This window comes from Megascapheus bottae, chromosome 19 (genome assembly GCF_031878675.1).
Source record: "Megascapheus bottae isolate mThoBot1 chromosome 19, mThoBot2.hap1, whole genome shotgun sequence".
In the NCBI taxonomy this organism is placed as follows: Eukaryota; Metazoa; Chordata; class Mammalia; order Rodentia; family Geomyidae; genus Megascapheus; species Megascapheus bottae.
In genome coordinates this window covers 39,894,631-39,913,774 of record NC_143527.1, presented here as the reverse complement: position 1 = coordinate 39,913,774, position 19,144 = coordinate 39,894,631, and the positions used below count along the sequence as shown (strand labels likewise).

Here is a 19,144-nt window from a genome sequence, read left to right as displayed (position 1 = left end):
TACATAAACACAGCAGAATTTGCTTATAAGTAGATGCAAAGATACAGTTGTAGAGGAAATTCATTAGAATAATAAAATGGGTTCAGGTTTTTTTTCAAATCACTTAGCAAAATTGAATGACAATATAGAGAAAAGTTAGCCATGAAAACAGAGCTTTCATTTTTCAGCTTTTGTACATCTCTCTCTGTCATCCTGGGATATCCCACCATCTTTCAATCTCCAGTTCTTCCACCAAGGATTCCTTGAGAAACCCAGTCAGAAATTCTCTCTTAAGCTAGTGGAGTCAAATTCTGTTTGCTCTGATCCTTTGCTTTCTTTCTTCATGTTCTTACATTCTATGTCCTGTTATAAATGCAATGCAGTAAGTGCAGCAGGAAACATTGTATACAACCTTTGATCTTCTAAAATTTCATGATAGGAATATGTGACCTATGCATACACATCTTTTATATTTACCCATTTACTTTTGGGGGATGTGGAATCAGATTGCTCTTCAGTGTGATATTCTTTAAGAATAAAGGTTTTTTTTTCTTTAGCATTTCCTTTAAGGTGGTCTGAGCACTGAGTTCTGTCTTCATGTGGGAATGTCTTCACATTGACCTCTACAGATGGCTTTACTCCTCCTCCTCCTCCTCCTCCTCCTCCTCCTCCTCCTCCTCCTCCTGCTTCTCCTCCTCCTCCTCCTCTTCCTCTTCTAGTAGCTCACACTTGCTTGCTCAACTGCCATTCTATCACTCCAGCCTAAGATCCAGCTCTGTTTTTTTGCCAGTTATTTTGGAGATAGAGTCTAGTGGATTTTCCTGCCTGGCTGTTCTTCAATCAGGATCCTCCAGATCTCAACCTCCTGTGTAGCTAGGGTTACAGGAGTGATCCATCAGTACCTGGCTAGAATTCTTAATTGGCTTTTATCCCCAGCACTGAAACACATCATGTCAGTGCTTTCTGGGATATATATTATCTTACAAGAATGCAGCCATTTCAATTATTATTGCTCCCCTCATGTGGGGCATCATTTTGCACTTATCACTCTCAAAGTTCCTCTCTGGCTTTACTTTCAACAGTCTTTGTAGCACTAACTTATGAACTGAGATTGATGGCTAGGAGGGGCTTATGCAAGAATCCATAAAACCCTACTGCTCATACATAAGTTCAGTCTTTTTAGAAAATTAATAACCCCTTACTGGTGTGGTGTATGCTTTTGAGTGATTTTTTTTAGCATTTTTTGAGGTTCTTGTTTTGTGTTGTGTTTGTTTTATTCTTTATTTTTGATTTTGTCTCACTAGGTGGCTCAATGTGGCTGGCTTTAAGTTTGAGATCTTCTCATTTAGCTAAGGCTGGCCTTAAATTTGAGATCTTCTTACCTCTACACCCAAATGTTAGGATAACAGGCATGTGCCACCATGTGTGGCTCCTAATCATGGTTTTGACAGAGTGTCCCATTTTATCATTGTCTTATGAAGAGAAGAATGGGTAACGTACCCATTCCATCATACGGGGAATCTTGTCTGCTTTAAATACCTCTTCAGCTGATTCTGATGTGAAAACAATGCTGAGACTCACTGAGCCAGTATCATTACAGGATGAAACTTGACTCCACTTCATTAAATAAGCTTTTATCAAACAATGCCAAGCATAGGTAGTGGGAAAGCCAAATAGGGAAACCAACAATGCAGAAAATCCATGAATATGTAAGGATGAGTGAACCTGAATTTGGAAGCAGAGGTAGCAAAGACAATGGCCATAGTGCACTATTTTCTGAAATATATAATGTCTTCGTAAGTATTATAGTCATTAATGCAGATTCATAGTTAATGTAGGTATGAAAATACTCATTCATTGGGAACCTATGACTATTTCCCCAAATTATATGATAATTCTAAATGTAACTCTGAGAGACTAGATTTTATGTTAAGTTTAATGCATTTTCATGTTTTATTTTTTGTGGACTGGGAGGAAACAAATATCAAAATTAAGTAGTGACAACATCAAAGTCATTATAGGAAGTCCAAAAAGACAAACTAAGAGAGGCAGGAAGAAATACTAGAACTTTATTTCTTTTTTTTTTAATCTTTTCTTTTAAATCGAATTTGAACTTCAAAATTTGCCTAACAATGGAATGCTTTTTAATCGAGACCATATGCATATATCAAACGTATGTGATAGTTTTATTTTTTTACTAGTTGAGACTCATGGTACAATGGGAAGAACACTAACCTGAAAAATCAAGAAGAGATAGGTGCTAATCCACATTCTGCTACCAACTTGCAGTGTGAACACAGTTCAGTAATAAAGATTCTCATGGCTTTGGTTTCTACATCTGTAAAATGAGTGGCCTGTTGTAACAAGTATCCTTGACTTCTTTGTTGGCTGTGGGATTCTATAAATAGTTTTATTCTTGGTTTTCCTATCAAGAATTATTATAAAATCATACACACAGAAAGGTGTGCTCTGATACTCTCAGTGTTTCAGTAAGATGGAAGTCTGTGTCTAACTTCCTGTAATTCCAGACAGTGCTTTCTGAACCTTGATTATGTCTTTCCTCTCTGGTATTGCTAGCCATAACGGTAGAGAGATTCATGGGTACACCCATCAGTCAATCCTTATCCATGACTTAATTTCATTGCTTTGATCAACTGAAATTCAGAAAGTTTCAGGATTTAAGTTGAGTGCCTAAAGAATACTAAATGCTTTTTTGGGCTTTATTTATTTATTCATTCATTCATTTTTAATTTTTGCCAGTCATGGGGCTTGAATTCAAGCTCCTTTACTGAAGTCCAGTTCTCTACCACGTTTTTAAAGTTTTATTGTTGGGGTGATATACAGAGGGGTTGCAGTTACATTTATCAGGTAGTGTGTACATTACTTCTTGAACATTGTTACCCCTTCCGATGTAAGGCCAGTGCTCTACAGCTTTGAACCACAGTGCCACTTTAAGTTTTCTTGTGATTAATTGGAGAGTAAGAGTCTCACAAATTTTCCTGCCCAGTCTGGTTTTAAACCAGGATCCGGAGATATCAGACTCCTGTGTAGCTAGGATTACAGGGGTGAGCCACCAGTGCCCAGCTTAAATGCTATTTTAATAGCTAAAAGACCTTCATAGATTCATATATACCAAGTTTAGAATACACTAGGAAATGAAATTTGTTTCAAATTTACATGCAACTAAAATCCCAGAGGTTAATAAGTCCTTCCTTAGTTTTGTTTTAGGTTCAGAGAATTCCTAAAGTATATCAACTTTAAAAAATTTAAGTGTGAAATGCTTATCTTCAGTGTTCACAGAGCATGACAAAACAGACTACTAATGACTTTTCTTCAAATGACACATTGTGTTATAGCTCTTTAAAGATTTGTGTCTCTGTAATTTAGTGTTATCTCCATAAGCAATTCACATGGTGTTTTGATATCTGCACTTTTATTAGAAACCAAAAGGTTACTGGGCATGGTGTCCTAGCGTATAATACTAGTTACTTTGGAGGTAGAGATAGAAGGGTGGCAGTATTAGGCCAGCCCAGGCAAAAAGAAAGTTCACAAGACTCCATCTTAAGCAATGGCTAGATGAAGCAGCTGGATGGAGAGTGTCACCCTAGTTAGAAGAATCAAAGCCAAGACTGGCCCAGGGATAAAGTGAGACCAGACCTTGAAAATAACCAAACAGAAAAGGACTGGAAGCATGGCTCAAGTAGTTAAGTGCCAGTTTAGCAAGCATGAGGCTAGGTTCAATCCCTAATAAATGTAAGAAATAAAAATAATGTTGGGCATGATGCACACCTGTAATCCTAACACACACACACACACACACACACGCACACGCACACACACACACACACACACACACACACACACACACACACACACCATGAAGTCTAGAGAAACTTTAAGAATAAGAACAAAGATGGATGTCTTGTATTCCTTTCTAGTATTGTATAATACATACCATCATAATACATTTTATGAAGTCTTCATTTGCCAGTCCTGGGCTTTAACTCAGGGCCTGAGCACTGCCCTTGGGCTTTCTCAAGGCTAGAGTACTACCACTTGAGCCACAGTACCACTTCTGGCTTTTCTATGTATGTGGTACCAAGGAATGGAACCCGGGTCTTCATGCATGGTAGGCAAGCACTCTATCACTAGGCCAAACTCCTGGCTCCTTTATGAAGTCTTTCTCAGGATAAAATATGGAGTGGAAGCTAATGATGGTGCCATAAATCTTTAGTATAAAATTTAGCTAGTAAAAAAGGCAGCTGCTCTGCTTCAGCTGTGAAAATGAGATGATAACTTTCTGCACATGTTTGGTTTAATAAATATATCATTTTGATTTATCTTAAACGAAAAAGAAAAAAACAGAATAAAGGAGCAATGCAGTATAAAGAATGATAAATCATAATGATTTTGATGTCACCAAAATTAGTTTATACAATGAGTTTGAAAATTTAGTTTATGAGAATATGACTGTAAGACACAAGAATGAAAGTAAAAAGCATGCAGCAAAAGCAAAAAAAAAAATAGACACAAGAAAATTGAATTGCTCTCCAAATAGGAAAGCAACAAAGTACCTCTAGTCACAGTTAGTTTTGTTTTGCATGGTAATGGGATAAAGGAGTGAAGGAAAATAGCACCTTAACCTTAGTCTTGTATAAGCACAGCCTGTACTTTGTGACCTGCTGGGTGTATAGACATTTTGCTGTTGTCCAAAACAACCAGCCAGGAACACATTTCGCTCTGGCTTCCAATTGGTAACCAATCCACAAGCTTACCTTCAAGGTCCTAACCTTTCAGTTAATGCTGATGATAGAAAGGAGCTTCGTGCTCTTCCTGTACTGGTATAGAAGGAGAGGTAGCTTGCCAGTCCATGTGACTGTGCCAGAGGATAAAAGTCCACCCTGGACGTACAGGGACTGCAGTCCCTGTGTCCTTTAGAAATCCTTGAGACCCTTATAATTTTGTGTTGTACTGCTTGTCTTTTTACATTATCTATCCCTTTTAAGTTATGTTTATTCCTGGCTTGTGTTTTGCTTTTATTTTCTTTAAAAATCTTATCAGCTAAATTTTATTTCCCTACCAATGGCATAATTTAGTTCTTTAATTCAAAATAATAATCCATTTTATATTGGCAGTACCTTTTCTTTACTCAATTATTGGTTGTTAAGCATCCAGACTGATTTACTACTTGCCTGTAGTATTCCATACTTGTGAATAATGCTACCAAAACCCTAAGTGTGCAGGGTCTCTGATGTATATTGCCTTCTATTCCTTTTTTTTCCAATTTTTTATTGTAATTAATAGAAGAATTACATGATATTTGCCAGATATGCCTTCTATTCCTTGATACATACTATGAGTAGTATGGCTGGATCATATGCTGATCCTATTCTTAATTTTTCATACTGATTTTCATACTGGCTACATTAATTTGTGTTCCCATCACTGTGTATGAAGCTTCTTTCACCTGCATCCTCATCAGCATTGTTATTGTTGTCATCTCTTTTCTTGATAATGGCCATTCTGACTGGAGTGAGGTGGTAAGAAATGGTGATTTGATTGCATGTGCTCTGCTCCCCCTTATATTAGTTATATGGTGGGGTTCCTTGTCATATCTCCTTATGTGCTGACATCGTAGTCCAACCAATTTCACCCAGTTGATCACATTCTCCACCTCCTTCCCCTTGGGTTCTGCTTTTGATATAGGCAATGTCTCCACTTTTTCCAAAAGTTTTTGAAGAGTAAGTAATGATTGTGATTTGATTGGTTTATTTCAACTGCAGCTTGACTTTCCTGAAGCTTCCCTTTTCTCATGTCACAGGACTCACACATTTCACCTTCCCTCCAGGCATTTTCCCAATGAAGAGCTTTTTAAATATAATAATTTTCCTTCAGAAAACAGTTTTACCTACAAATGTAGGTCAGAAAGCTCCAAAACAGACTCCTATTAGCATCTTCATGACTGTCTGTACGAAGGCCTCGAGTCCACGTACTGCTTAGTTTATGTCAAATTTATGTTTGCATAAAAGTATCTTTCATTTGACGTAAGAGCTATGTAAGCAACACTGTGCTATTCATTTTGTCAGTCTTCCCAATTTCTGCTCTCATTTTTTATTCCCTAACAAGATGCTTATTAGAATATAAACCCCATCCCATTGTACATGTGCATCCATGTGCATAAACCCACAAAACAGACCGAAGGATTCTCCATGACATCCCTGCAATTCTGAATCATTCACCACAATGTGTTCAAATCATAATTTTTTAAAAAAGAATTCTGTTATTTGATGGGCTCAGTGGTTCCTGCAAATGCTGGAGTCTGATTACTGTCAGTACTGAAGTGGGAAATTAGGAATGCATCAGAATCACTTCGGATCCCTGCCCATAAAAGTATGTATTTCAAACAATTCTTCAAAAGTATTTGGATGCTACCGGGGTGCTAGTGGCTCACTCCTAGCTATTCAGGAGGCTGAGATCTGAGGGTCACAATGAAAAGCCAGCACAGAAAGAAAAGTCCATGTGACTCTTATCTCCAATTAATCACCCCACTCCCCAAGAAAGCCAGAAGTAGAGCTGTGGCTCAAGTAGTAGAGCACTATCCTTGAAGGGAACAACGTTCAGAGACAATTCTTAGGAACTGAGTTTAAACCCCAGCAGCACTAGCACCAAAAAGTAGAAGGAAGAAGAGGAAGAGGAGGAGGAGGAGAAGGAAGATTTAAATACAAAATGTTATAAAAATAATTGTAATAAATTACCTACATTTCAGATACTAGCAGCTAAAAAGGGTATTTGGAAACACGAAAACATTTCTTGAAACTTTGAGGGAGAAAAACATGAAATTGTTATATCTATGCAATTATTGATTTTGTGTCTATATAGAGGCATTTATAAAAAAAGAAGGCATTTATGCATTTAAGATCATTCCTTTTAATTTTTTTATTATAAAGGTAATGCACAGAGGGGTACAGTTACATAAATCAGGCAGTGAGATAATTTCTTTCTTTTTTTTGCCAGTCCTGGGCCTTGAACTCAGGACCTGAGCACTGTCTTTGGGTTTTCTCAAGGCTAAAGCTCTACCACTTGAGCCATAGCACCACTTCTGGCTTTGTCTATGTATGTGGTACCGAGGAATCGAACCCAGGTCTTCATGCATGCTAGGTAAGCACTCTACCCGTAGGCCAAACTCCCAGCCCATGGATTCATTTCTTTTTTAACAATGTCACTTTTTCCTTTGTTCTCTACCAGTTTTCCCATCTTCCTCACTCATAAGTTGCATAGTTCATTTTCAACATAGTGTCTAGTGGATACCACTGCTACATTTGCTCATTCTCTGTCCCTCCATTTGTTACCCTCCCAAAGATAGATAAATGGGGGAAAAACAAACAAACAAGAAAGCTGAGATCTTTCTAACTCTACTTTAGTTCTAAAACTAAGAAGTAATAATAATATTAGAGATGGAAGACTTGGGGAAAACTTTCCCAAATTAAACCTTTCTTTTGCCAATATATTTTTTTATCAGACTATTTTATCTATTTTTTTTAATTTTATTTTTTATTGTAATTAGTAAATGGGTTACATGATATTTGCCAGATAGAAGGTGCATTAATTCACATACATTGATACCCTTTCACATGTCTTGGTACCCGTTTCCCTCCCCCCCCACACCCCCACCCGTCTTGGTTTTCCCCCTTCCCTATCAAATTTCAAATATCCAAATACAAATAAGTTCAATATATCAGATAACAAAGTGAGATACTATACCAATATGAGATAACCAAGGGACAGCAAAGGAGATGAGAGACAACATAGTACATTAAGGACAACAATCATTCATTATATTTTTGCCAATATTTTAAATGCACTTTTAATTGTTGTCTAATGTTAGAGATCTTATTTCAGACTTACAGATTCCAGTCTGCTGTTGGAGGATTACTCATCCAAGTTGAGCCCTAAAACAAAGAGAGCCAAGCACAGCCTTCTGTCTGGAGAGGAGAAAGAAAATCTAGCAAGTGACTACATGGTGCCTATATTCTCCGGACGGTGTGTGTCCTTTCTCTTCCTGCCTATGATTAATAGAAGTGGGGAATAAAAAAAGAGCAGCAAACATTTATTGAACTCATTATATAGTAGCTGGGAAAGGTCTCAGGAAGCTTGAATTCTACAGTGAGAATATAATCACTGCTAAAAAGAAAACTTTCCTGCTCAGATATTTTTGCTATTATACAGGATACTGGCAAAGAATGATTCAGATGGAATGCTACTTGTGTGAATAGTAGAAATGGGAACTCAAGCTGTGGATGTCCATGGCTGAATGCTATGTATAGTCAATTCAGAGAAAGTAAAAAGAAAGCTCCAGAACTGTAAAAATGGAAAGTAAAAGAGGATTATTAGGAACGTGGAAGAGGAAAGGGGGAGAGGGAAATAGAACATGCATATGATGAAAGTACATTGGATATACATGTGAAAATGTCACTCTGAAACCCTTTACAGCATGTGATTAATGTGAGCCTTTGTTAAAATATATCTGAAATAGGAGTGGTTTTTCCCCCTAGTTCTTTAAGGAGTTGTACAAAAGAGTTGCCATTTAGCAAAGCAGTTTAAGAATACAGTGCATCTTGATCAATGTCACCTCATTTAACATTCTCACTCATCTCTCCCAGCCTACCACTCCCCTCAATATTTTTAATTTCATAGTGTATATAATGAATTCTTGATTGTATTCTCTCCTACTTCTCCTCTTTATTTGTCTGTCTTTCTCCCCTTGGTGCCTTTCAAGCTCCATTTTCTGGTGTTTATTTTGTTGAACTTTGACTTAACTGAACTGTGGTAGAAGTCAAATAGTATAATTTCTTAGAAAAGCAAAGTCAGAATTCCTGGGTCATATTTTAGTATGTGGCAGAAATGAGAAAATGTTTGTGAACAAAAGTCCAAAACCACAATAGTTATTATTTCATCCATTATTATTACCAGGGGAAAAACATTTCCTTAACACAAAGAACTAGCATATAATTTGTCAAGGTTTGGGACTGTTGTTGTTGCTGTTGTTTAATAGCAGGTTTTCTTTGGGCATAGGACACAGGGTCTGAGGTCTGACACCTTAAGTTTTGTCAAGTTGGACAATTTTATTGCTGCCATTCACAATATCCACATTTTACTTCTTTTGTGTTTTAGTCAAGTGCATGTCAGTGGAATTACAGATACAGAAGAAGAAAGAATTAAAGAAGCTGCTGCTTACATAGCCCAGAGGAATCTTCTCACTAGTGAGGAAGGACGTATGACCTCCAAACAATCCACAACATCCAAACAGTCCAAGGTCTCCACGCAAGCCAAATCCACCCTTCAACAGGAGGAAACTTTTGAAAAGAAGTCAAGGAAAGTTGCAATTCGAGAAAAGGCAGAACAGCTGTCACTGAGAAAAACAGTAAGAAAAGATCATTCAAAGCTGCTTTCAAAAGTGGAGATGCATGTAACAAATTGTGTGTGTATATAGATGAATTTATTTCAAATGAAGCAATAGGTGGTCTTATAGGGAGACAAGGCTAATGAAAATGAAGGGAAAGGCTTCTGAATGTGGAAGCATAAGAAAAGAAGACTTAATTTTAAACTCGATGTCATTTCAGATCTTAAAAATACATATTTGCTAAAGCTTTAGGAAATACTTCGTATGAATATTGCTCAAGCTTAGAATGTTAAGTGTTAAATAACAACATCTGTTTTTCAAAATACTTCTTTTCAAAATACTTGTACAATGGGATTTCATTTTAACGTGTCTGTGTGTACAATGTATCTTGACCACTGTCACCCCTTCCATCCTTTCATCATCCCAGCCCACATTTATCTTATCCCCAGCTACATCTGTTTTAAAAATCAGGATGTGGAATCTATTTATCTAAATGCAAAAATAAACTTCTGAGTGGAAAAATGAAAAGTTTAGCATTTATATACTATTTTAGCACCAAAAATGACTTTGATTTACTAGTATTTTGATAACCTGTTTGCTTTTTCAGTTAGAAGAAACACAGACATATCATGGAAAACTGAATGAGGACCATCTTCTGCATGCTCCTGAGTTTATCATTAAACCCCGCTCACACACAGTTTGGGAAAAAGAGAATGCAAAAATACACTGCTCTGTAGCAGGTTGGCCAGAGCCTCGACTCACATGGTAGGTCTTCTTTATGAAAACTAAATAATAGAAATGGTTGCAAAAAGTTAAGGTCACCTCTAATTAAAAATATAATGGACAGCCTGGTGCCAGTGGCTCATGCCTATAATCCTAGCTATTCTGAAGGCCAAGATCTGAGAGGATCATTGTTTGAAACCAGTTCAGGCAGGAAAGTCCATGAGACTCTTATCTCTAATTAACTACCCAAAATAAGCCCAAAGTGGAGCTGTGGCTCAAGTGAGCACCAGATTTGAATAAAATAGCTCAAGAACAGCACCCAGGCCCCAGGCTCCTCAGTTTAAGCCCAGGACTGATAACACACACACACACACACACACACACACACACACACACACACACACACACTCTGAACTATAAAATCTTTTGGGAGTTCTTCAGTTTGAAAACTAAAGGGTGAAAAGCACTGAAAACTAAAGGGTGAAAAGCACTTCAGTGCTTAGAGGGTCTGATTCCCTCAAGCCTGTGCAAAGTTCCAGTCATTCGGGTTTTCTCTTTACCATAAGTTCTCCTAAAAAGGACAGGCCCAAGCCCTTCACAAAAAGTCTCACCTTACAAAGCACACTGAAAAATAAATACTAAAACAGAACCAGAGGACAACTAAGAAAATAGTTAATGTTCTGTGAAAATTTGTACCTGAATAACCTAAGATTTTTTTTTTATCAATATATACATAACTGACATTTAGTTATGGCAATAAGCAGGATCAGATCCATGTTTGAGGTCATGAAGCTTCCACACTACGGTGACACTCTTTGTGAAACAAATATAAGATTAGGACAGGATAGACCTAATTTTATATTTGTTAAGAGTCTCATGCTGGGAAGGGGCTGACGCTTTAGTCTCATTCACTTCCAGATAAAGCCACATTTGGAAGCTTTTCTATAGAGCATTAGCTGGAGCTCTGATTTGCTTTGCAACACTGGTTAGTACACGCACTCTTCAATAAGTGTTTTCCCCCTCAAAGAACAGAGAACCAAGGCTGTTGGTGATTACTTTCCTGGCATTTCTGCCTTTGTGATACCCAAAGGCAGTTTCCTGGGTCTGATACTAAGTACAAGTAGGAAAGAAATATTGAGAATCTCAAACAAAAGGAGAATAAAAGGAGGAAGTATGTGATATTACTTTATGTAATGTCACACTACTATCATGTTGCCACTATGCACAGCAGTTAAACTCAGAGCCATATCCTTCAAAGGCATGCTATGCTTGGGACTTGGCTCCTTCAAAACCCTTTCCAAAAACATTAAGGCTCCAAGTTTCCACTGGACGCTGTTAGGTCATGAGAATCCCTGAAGTCTAATAAATAACACTAACATGAAATGGAACATGTGAGATTCTGCCAGTCCCACGGTTATGGACTAAGTCTATTTAGTCAGTGAAACCAAAACATTATCTGGAGCATGCTGGATGGCAGAAGCAGAAACCACCCATGCAGGCCAGGAGCAGTGCACTGGCCTATGCCCAATTCATTCCAAAAGCAGAAGGAGGCCTGTTTATGTGTTGAGCCCAATAGAAAAGTGAGTTGCAGAGACTGCTGTTGTAACTGTCATGAGCCATCCTGGAGGGGAGCTTTGTCAATGCAGATGTATGTGCCAGAAAAAACAAATTTGAACATTCAATAGACTATGCTGTATAACTTGTATAATAATCTATTGGTTAAGCTGGTAAGGAAAAGCATTTGTTTTTTTAAGTTATATAATTAAAAAATATGTGAGAACTTAAGAAAGAGCAATTGACTCTTAAGGAAGAGATGGATAGAAGGAGACAGTTTCCAGGAAGGAGACTATGCCATTTTCTGGTTCTTCATATTTTCTAAGTACTCAAATATATTACCTAATCAAAAAATAAATTATATGAAATAGAGTAGAAGAGATTCTCTTTTAAGAGAGAATTATTTGGATTTTTCCACCAGTGGTTCTGGTGGCTCACATCTGTAATCTTAGCTACCCAGGAAGATGAGGTCTGAGGATTGTTGTTCGAAGCCAGCCTGAGTAGGAAAGTCCATGAGACCCTTATTTCCAATTAATCACCCAAAAGCAAAAAGTGGACCAGTGGCTCAAGTGGTAAAGTGCTAGCAATGAACATGAAAGCTCAAGGCTCTGAGTTCAGCCCTGGGACCAGAAAATGAATTAATTAAATGACAGCTTTAATATAGGTTTCAGACTAAGCCTGGATTAAATTTTCAATGGAAATCTTTATTGTCACCCTCAGGAAAGGCAGGAAAACTCATTGGAGCAATGTGCGGATTAGTGAGAAACAGGCAATCTTCCATACCATGTTTTCAGATCTAGCCTTTAACATTAGACAAACTGTGTTTGGACTTCTTTACTTTGACCCCAAGCACATTATACAATAAACAGAAAAATTTGTCATGTTAAAAATTTCAAAACCTAAGAACACAATAGCATAAGAAGTATATCCTAGGAAAAGTAGATAATGGTAAAACTCTTCTATTTTACAAATTAAGTAGTTTATTAATTCTCTCATAGAATCATGTGCATTGAGTCTATTTATAAGATTAGGAATATTTACACATAGTTAAATTTAATTTACTACTATTAATATTAATAGGAAAATAGACTGTACCTAAAAGAACTAGCAAAAACTATTTATAAATTATTATCATTTTGCAACATAAGGATTTAGGATTCTATCACTCTGTCTGTTGCCTGCCTGCCTATTTATTTATCTATTTATCTACTTTATTCTAAAACTTTACCTAATGGGATAAGTCTCTCTTTCTCTCAGATAACTGGTTTTTGAAGAGGATAATATCTATTTATTCAGGATTTAGGACTGAATTCTAAGCAGCTGTCCCATGACTGGTGAAATTCAATATGTTAAGTGCATTACTTCTTTTATTTTTAAAGAATTTATTAATGTTGATTTTTATATCATATTTTAAATGACAAGTTTAACAAACAAGTGTTCAAGGAGGGAATCTCTACTTACAATCACTGGGACTTAGTATTTAGAAATCAATCAAAATTAGGCTAAGGGTTTGTATGTCATAGAAACATATTAATTTAAGAAATAAAACATTATGTCTATAGAGTCATAGGTTTTTATGTCTATATAGTTACGTTTATATTTCCATTACCATGTCCATAGCTTTGGGTATGCAGTTATTGAGTCCTCACTCTTGTACTCTTTGGATTTAATAGCCACATATTAAGGATACCATGCGCCTTTTGTTCCTTAGGTAGGTGCATTACTTCTCATACATTGATATCCCTTCTCATATTTTTGTCCCCATTTCCCTCTCCCATCTCCTCTCAATCATCTTGTTTCCCCACTTTCCTTACCCCTAAAGTTTTAAACATAGTGATATTTATTCCTTTCCAGAACTTTTTGGATTTTTTTGTTTAAAATGTAGCATAACATGTTCTAAATTTGCATTTATACATTGTCACAAATGATTGGCATTTCCAGTATGTTCTGATGCATTCATTGTGGGAAAAGGTGTTAGTTTTACTTCTTTGCTACATTCCTCTCTAGTTTCATTGTATGCCAGTGTTATATAACAAGACTTACTAAACATTTGTTTAATAAAAAAGGAAATTCAATATGTTAGGGATCCATTGGGCATACATCATTCACTGATAGAAAAAATTGTAACAAAACCTTTTTGCCTGACCCTATTTTACATTGTTCATCAGATTTTGCTATAACTTCATTATTAAAGCCAGCCCACCATCTAAGCTGACATTTGTATGGGAGGATTAAGTGTGTGCTTTACATGAATGAATTTAAAAAGTTACTAGATGTCACAGTGTTGTTCATGGTAGAAATGCTTGTGGTATACCAAAAACTCATCTAGTAATTCATAAACTGTGTGAGAATATAAATACTTACAAACATTTAAGAAATCCTTTGATAAGTAGTCCCAGGGTGTAGATTACACTCCAAAATTAGTTGATGACTGACTACTGTGGAATTTCACTTCCCAGAAGCAGCAAGCTGTGAAGTTCATACAAACAAGTCCCAAATCCTTCTTTTCTTCCCGGACTTAATACTAAGGCAGCTGATCTCAAGGGAGATCAAACCTGCACATCGCATGAGTGAAATTCCTGGGAGGATAGAGGAAATTGCTTTTTGATTTGACTCTTTTCTACTACCTTAGGCAAGAATTTCTTCCACTAATAGCTAGAGTTCCAAAGGAAAGACTAAATACTTCACAGCCAGTATTCTGTGCGTATCTTATTTAAACCAGTTTCCTTTGCCAGGTGGCCACATTAGCAGTGGTGTTTCATGAGGGAACAGCATCAAAGTGCTAAGTCAAATAGTCCCGGGAGAAAGAGAAGTGAAATAATCATGAAAGCTGCAAAATTTCCTTTTAATGAAAATTTTATAGAGATATGAACAACCTTGTTTACCTAAAGCCAACTTAGATGCTTGGTCAAATAGTACATGCCACACCATTTAGCATCATGTCACTCCTATTATGCTAAGCAAAACTACTGAAAACCCAGCAGACCATGAAAACTAGAGCAAGAGGGAGCTTCTGAGTGTGAAATGAATGATCTAAGCCGAGAGATGTAAGTCAGAGAGCATGCAATGAACATGTTCTACCCTGCCATTCACCAAAACAGGAAAAGTTTAAGGTCAGGAATAGCCAGTAGCCATTTCTGATCAACCAGCACTGCTCATTTACAGCCTCTATGTTGAGATAGCTGGTTGAGACCACTTCTGTGTTGGCAGGAAACAATATGTCACCCACCAGCAATGTCTTTTGCTGCCGGTGGTAAGATCTCACAGCTAACACCTGTCATGTAGCTGTGATTGTCAAGTTAAGCCAAATCTTTTCTTTCAGATCTGAGGGAAGCAAGCATCAACCTTACTTTCTTCCTCATTTAGGGGCTGGAATGAGTTATCTCAGTGCCTAGCATATGAATGACCCTGTGTGCAATGCCTAGTATCACAAGAAAACAAAAGTAAATAGAAAATAAAACCATTCATGTCATGAAATATGGTTATCAGAACTTCATTCCTCCATTGGAAAAAATTTATGAAACTACTGTTTTACACAATAATTCTTCCTAATTTAACCAACTCTACATTCTTATAATATTTGCCTATGATCCAGTCTTCCTCAGGAGTAGCTATTGAAGTCAATATGGATCATATATAGTCTCCATCATTGAAAGGCTGTCAACATAGTAGAAAAGTTGCAGCTCCACCCGTAATTCTGATAAATGCCACACTTGGCTATTTAAACCACTCAGTATCACTGACTCAGAGGTGGGAACAGTTATATTTTGTGGGAGTTTTAAAGAGAAGCCCTTTGAAGAAGTAACATTTGGGCTGAATCTTGAAGAATAAGTTGGTACATTACTAGGTAGAAAAGGAGATCGAGACATTTAAAGAGTATAGAAAATAAATAATATTCTTTAGCAATTATATTAATTTTACATTGGTGTATCAAAATTCCTCAGGTTAGGTAATTTGTTCTTTTAAAAACGTTTAGTTAGCTCACACTTTTAGAGGCTGAAAGTTCCAACAGCACGGTTGTCAGCTCTGGTGATGGTCCCTGATAACTGTGCTACATTTTGCAAATAAGAATACATGCAAGAGGAGGAAGTTACATGGTGTGATATAGGAAGCCAGAGAATATTAAGGAGGCACCAGGCTTGCTCTTTAATAACTCACTTTCTTGGAACAGTGTAGCAGTGTCCTACAATAACTCTTTGATACCTGCTGAGAGGGCTGCTCAATAACAGAATAACCTTGCACCTCTTAAAGGTTCCAGCACCTCCTAACACCACCACTATTTGGACCGAGTTTCAATCCATGAATCCTTGTTGGAAAAAAACCACTCTAAACAACAGTGGGAATACAGAATGTGTGTGTGTGTGTGTGTGTGTGTGTGTGTGTGTGTGTGTGTGTGTGTGTGTAAGAAAGAGAGACTAAAAGATGTTTCCATCTTAGCGGTTAAAAAAAAAAAGTATGTCTTTGTTTCTGGATGATTGGGTAAATGCCAAGTAGTGGAATTGCTGGATCATAGGGGAGCTCTATGTTTAGTCTTTTGAGGAACTGCCATACTGCTTTCCATAGTGGTTGAACGAGTTTGCACTCCCACTAACAGTGTAGTAGTGATCCCTCCTGGCCACATCCCCTCCAGCATCTGTTGTTATTAGTTTTCCTGATCCTGGCCATTCTAACTGGAGTGAGGTGGAATCTTAGAGTTGTTTTGATTTGCATTTCTTTTATGACCAGAGATGATGAGATTTCTTCATGTGTCTATAGGCCATTTTTGTTTCTTCTTCAGAGAAGACTCTCTTTAAGTCTTTGGCCCATCTTTTACCACCAGCACAACAATGTTCATTGCAGTACTATTTACCATAGCAAAGATATGGAACCAACCTAGATGTCCCTCAGTTGATGAGTGGATCAACAAGATATGATATTTGTACACAATGGAATTCTATGCTGCTGTCAGAAAGAATGACATTTCCCCATTTGTTAGGAAATGGAAAGACTTAGAAAAAATCATATTAAGTGAAGTAAGCCAGACTCAAAGGAACTTAGGCTCAATGGTTTCCTTCATTTGTCATAATCAGTAGAAACCTTGGGCTCTCCTAGCAGAGATTTGCAATAGAGCAAAACCTTGATACAAAAGGCTATATAGTAGGGCGCTAAATGAAAGGATCTCTAGAATATAGAAACATAAGCCATATAATGAATGATTGTTGTTCTTAAGGAACTATGTTATCTCTCATCTCTTTTGCTGTCCCTTGGTTATCTCATATTGTTACAGTATCTCATTTTGTTACCTGATATATCGGATATATTTGTATTTGGTTATTTGAAATTGGATAGGGAAGGGGGGAAAACAAGATGAGGGGTGGGGGTGGGAGGTAGGGCAATGGGGAACAAGACATGTGAAAGGGTATCAATGTATGGGAATTAATGCACCATCTATCTGGCAAATATCATGTAACCCTTCTATTAATTACAATAAAAATATATGAAAAAAAATTTTAAAAAGTAAGAAAGAGGGAGACTGAGACTGATATTCTTCTTCTCCCCTTTCACCATTTTCCTTGCTTGCAAAGCTACTTATACCATTTTCAAAAATCTGAAGAAATAAAATGCTGCTATATAGAAAATGATTGAAAAAAATGGAAATGTCATGTGAATCAAGTGTCAGACTTCCTGGATTCAAATCCTATCTCAGTTATTTCTGGCTATCAGCCCAAAGCAAGTTTATTTAACTTCTCTCTATCTAGAAGCAATGTTAAAGAAAATGCCAGCTCACATGGCAATTATCCATCAGCTGTGGTCAGTTGCACACGAAGTAAGGTGTTGCAAATGGAAGCAAGGGAAACTAGGTCCTTGTTTGGGCAGAAAATGGTTTAAATAAGTTAAGTATGGCCTGGACTATAGACTCTGGCTATTGCGAACATGCGGACCACTACAGACTATTCTGTGTGGCCCACTTACAGAAGAGAGGCCCAACCACAGATGGATGGAGTAATCAGAAGAAGGGAGCCCTTAATCTTTGGCTAGCCAGAAGTTTTCTCTCATGCTATATAAATTCTTCTAAGACAAAAGCACATTTGTTGATGACACAGAATAAATCACTTGAGTAGGATGACTTTTCAGTACAGTGATATTGTTCTTACCGATAACATGTAAGAATGTTAGCAGGAGGAGTGTTTTGCTTTCATCCTACATGAACAACCAACAATGAAACCTCAACACAAAGCCTTTCTCTCTATTATATCAACTATAGTCAACTCTTTTTAAAAAGCTTTTTTGTTGTATAATCTATGTATGCATGAAAGCATGTATTTTAATATAAATATAGAGTTGTGATACAGTTTAATATCTAAACACTCTCAAGTAACCAGGCTTCAAATCAAAATGGTAAAAGACAAAAAAATATACTTGGATATGATAAATTATACAGGACTCTAGAAATTCACACCAAAGGAGGACATTCTTAGGAAAGGATCACAAAGCTTCAATAGCTATGTGCATATGATCATATAAAATGATATTTATAGAAATGAACACCAAGAAATTGAAAAAGAGATCTTTTTGTTATTTTGTTTTTTCTTCTTTGTTGCAGATTTTGTTTTCTGTACCTTTTGTCTTGCTTCTAAGTTTATCTATTTTGGAAAGGATAAGGTGGAGCACAGAAATGGAGACAAATAGTAAACAGAGTAGTAATATTCACTTGACACTGTGTTGAAAATGAACTATACAAATGTGAGGGGACAGAAGGAAAAACTGAGAGAGAGATAGTAAGGGAAAGGGTAAAACTGTTCAAAAAGAGATGTACTCATTATTTGACATATAACTGCAACCCCTCTATACATCACCTTTACAATAACAATTTAAAAAAGAAGAAACCAAACAGTATGAGTACCCAAGATGTCTCCTTCCCTTCACTACCCTGTGAAATCATGGTCCTGAATTCCAGCAGCATTAATGAGTAATGAATCATTTCCTATTCACTCATTCATAAGTTAGATTTTCATTAATGCCAAGTACACCAACTACATCCATGTTGTAAATGATTCATACCTTTCATAGACGATTTATGGAAGAAGGGAAAGCACTGCCACTAAAAGTTTTATTGTATTGCTAGTGCATTTTATTTAAGCTAATGTAATTTGTACTTATTGAATAGATTCTGCGTTATCTCAGAGACTCATTTACTGGTGTGCCTGCAAGAACAAACATCGTGTGTGCTTAATTGTGAAGTTATTATTAAAGTTATATACTTCAATCTATTTTGTTTCCATTATCTCATAGGTATAAAAATCAAGTGCCAATAAATGTTCATGCAAACCCTGGGAAGTATACTATTGAAAGTCGATATGGAATGCACACTCTGGAAATTAACAAGTAAGAGAACAATGCCTAGCAATGTGTGAGGGAAGCACATTAGATTCCAGTTCATAACCACTCTCCCCAGCCTGGTCTCCACAGCAAAGTCCCTATCTTTTTTCTCTCCCATCCTCAGTCACG

At 36.8% G+C, this 19,144-nt stretch overlaps 1 protein-coding gene across 1 annotated transcript in view; it reads left to right on the top strand.

The window, feature by feature from the left end:
• Nucleotides 1–19,144, top strand: part of Myom1 (myomesin 1) — a 125,352-nt gene that overhangs the window by 16,162 nt on the left and 90,046 nt on the right. The window contains exons 3-6 of the mRNA XM_090353387.1: nucleotides 7,879–8,019; nucleotides 9,151–9,400; nucleotides 9,987–10,144; nucleotides 18,929–19,021. Coding sequence (XP_090209513.1) covers nucleotides 7,879–8,019; nucleotides 9,151–9,400; nucleotides 9,987–10,144; nucleotides 18,929–19,021 — 642 coding nt within the window. The remainder of the gene's footprint in view (nucleotides 1–7,878; nucleotides 8,020–9,150; nucleotides 9,401–9,986; nucleotides 10,145–18,928; nucleotides 19,022–19,144) is intronic.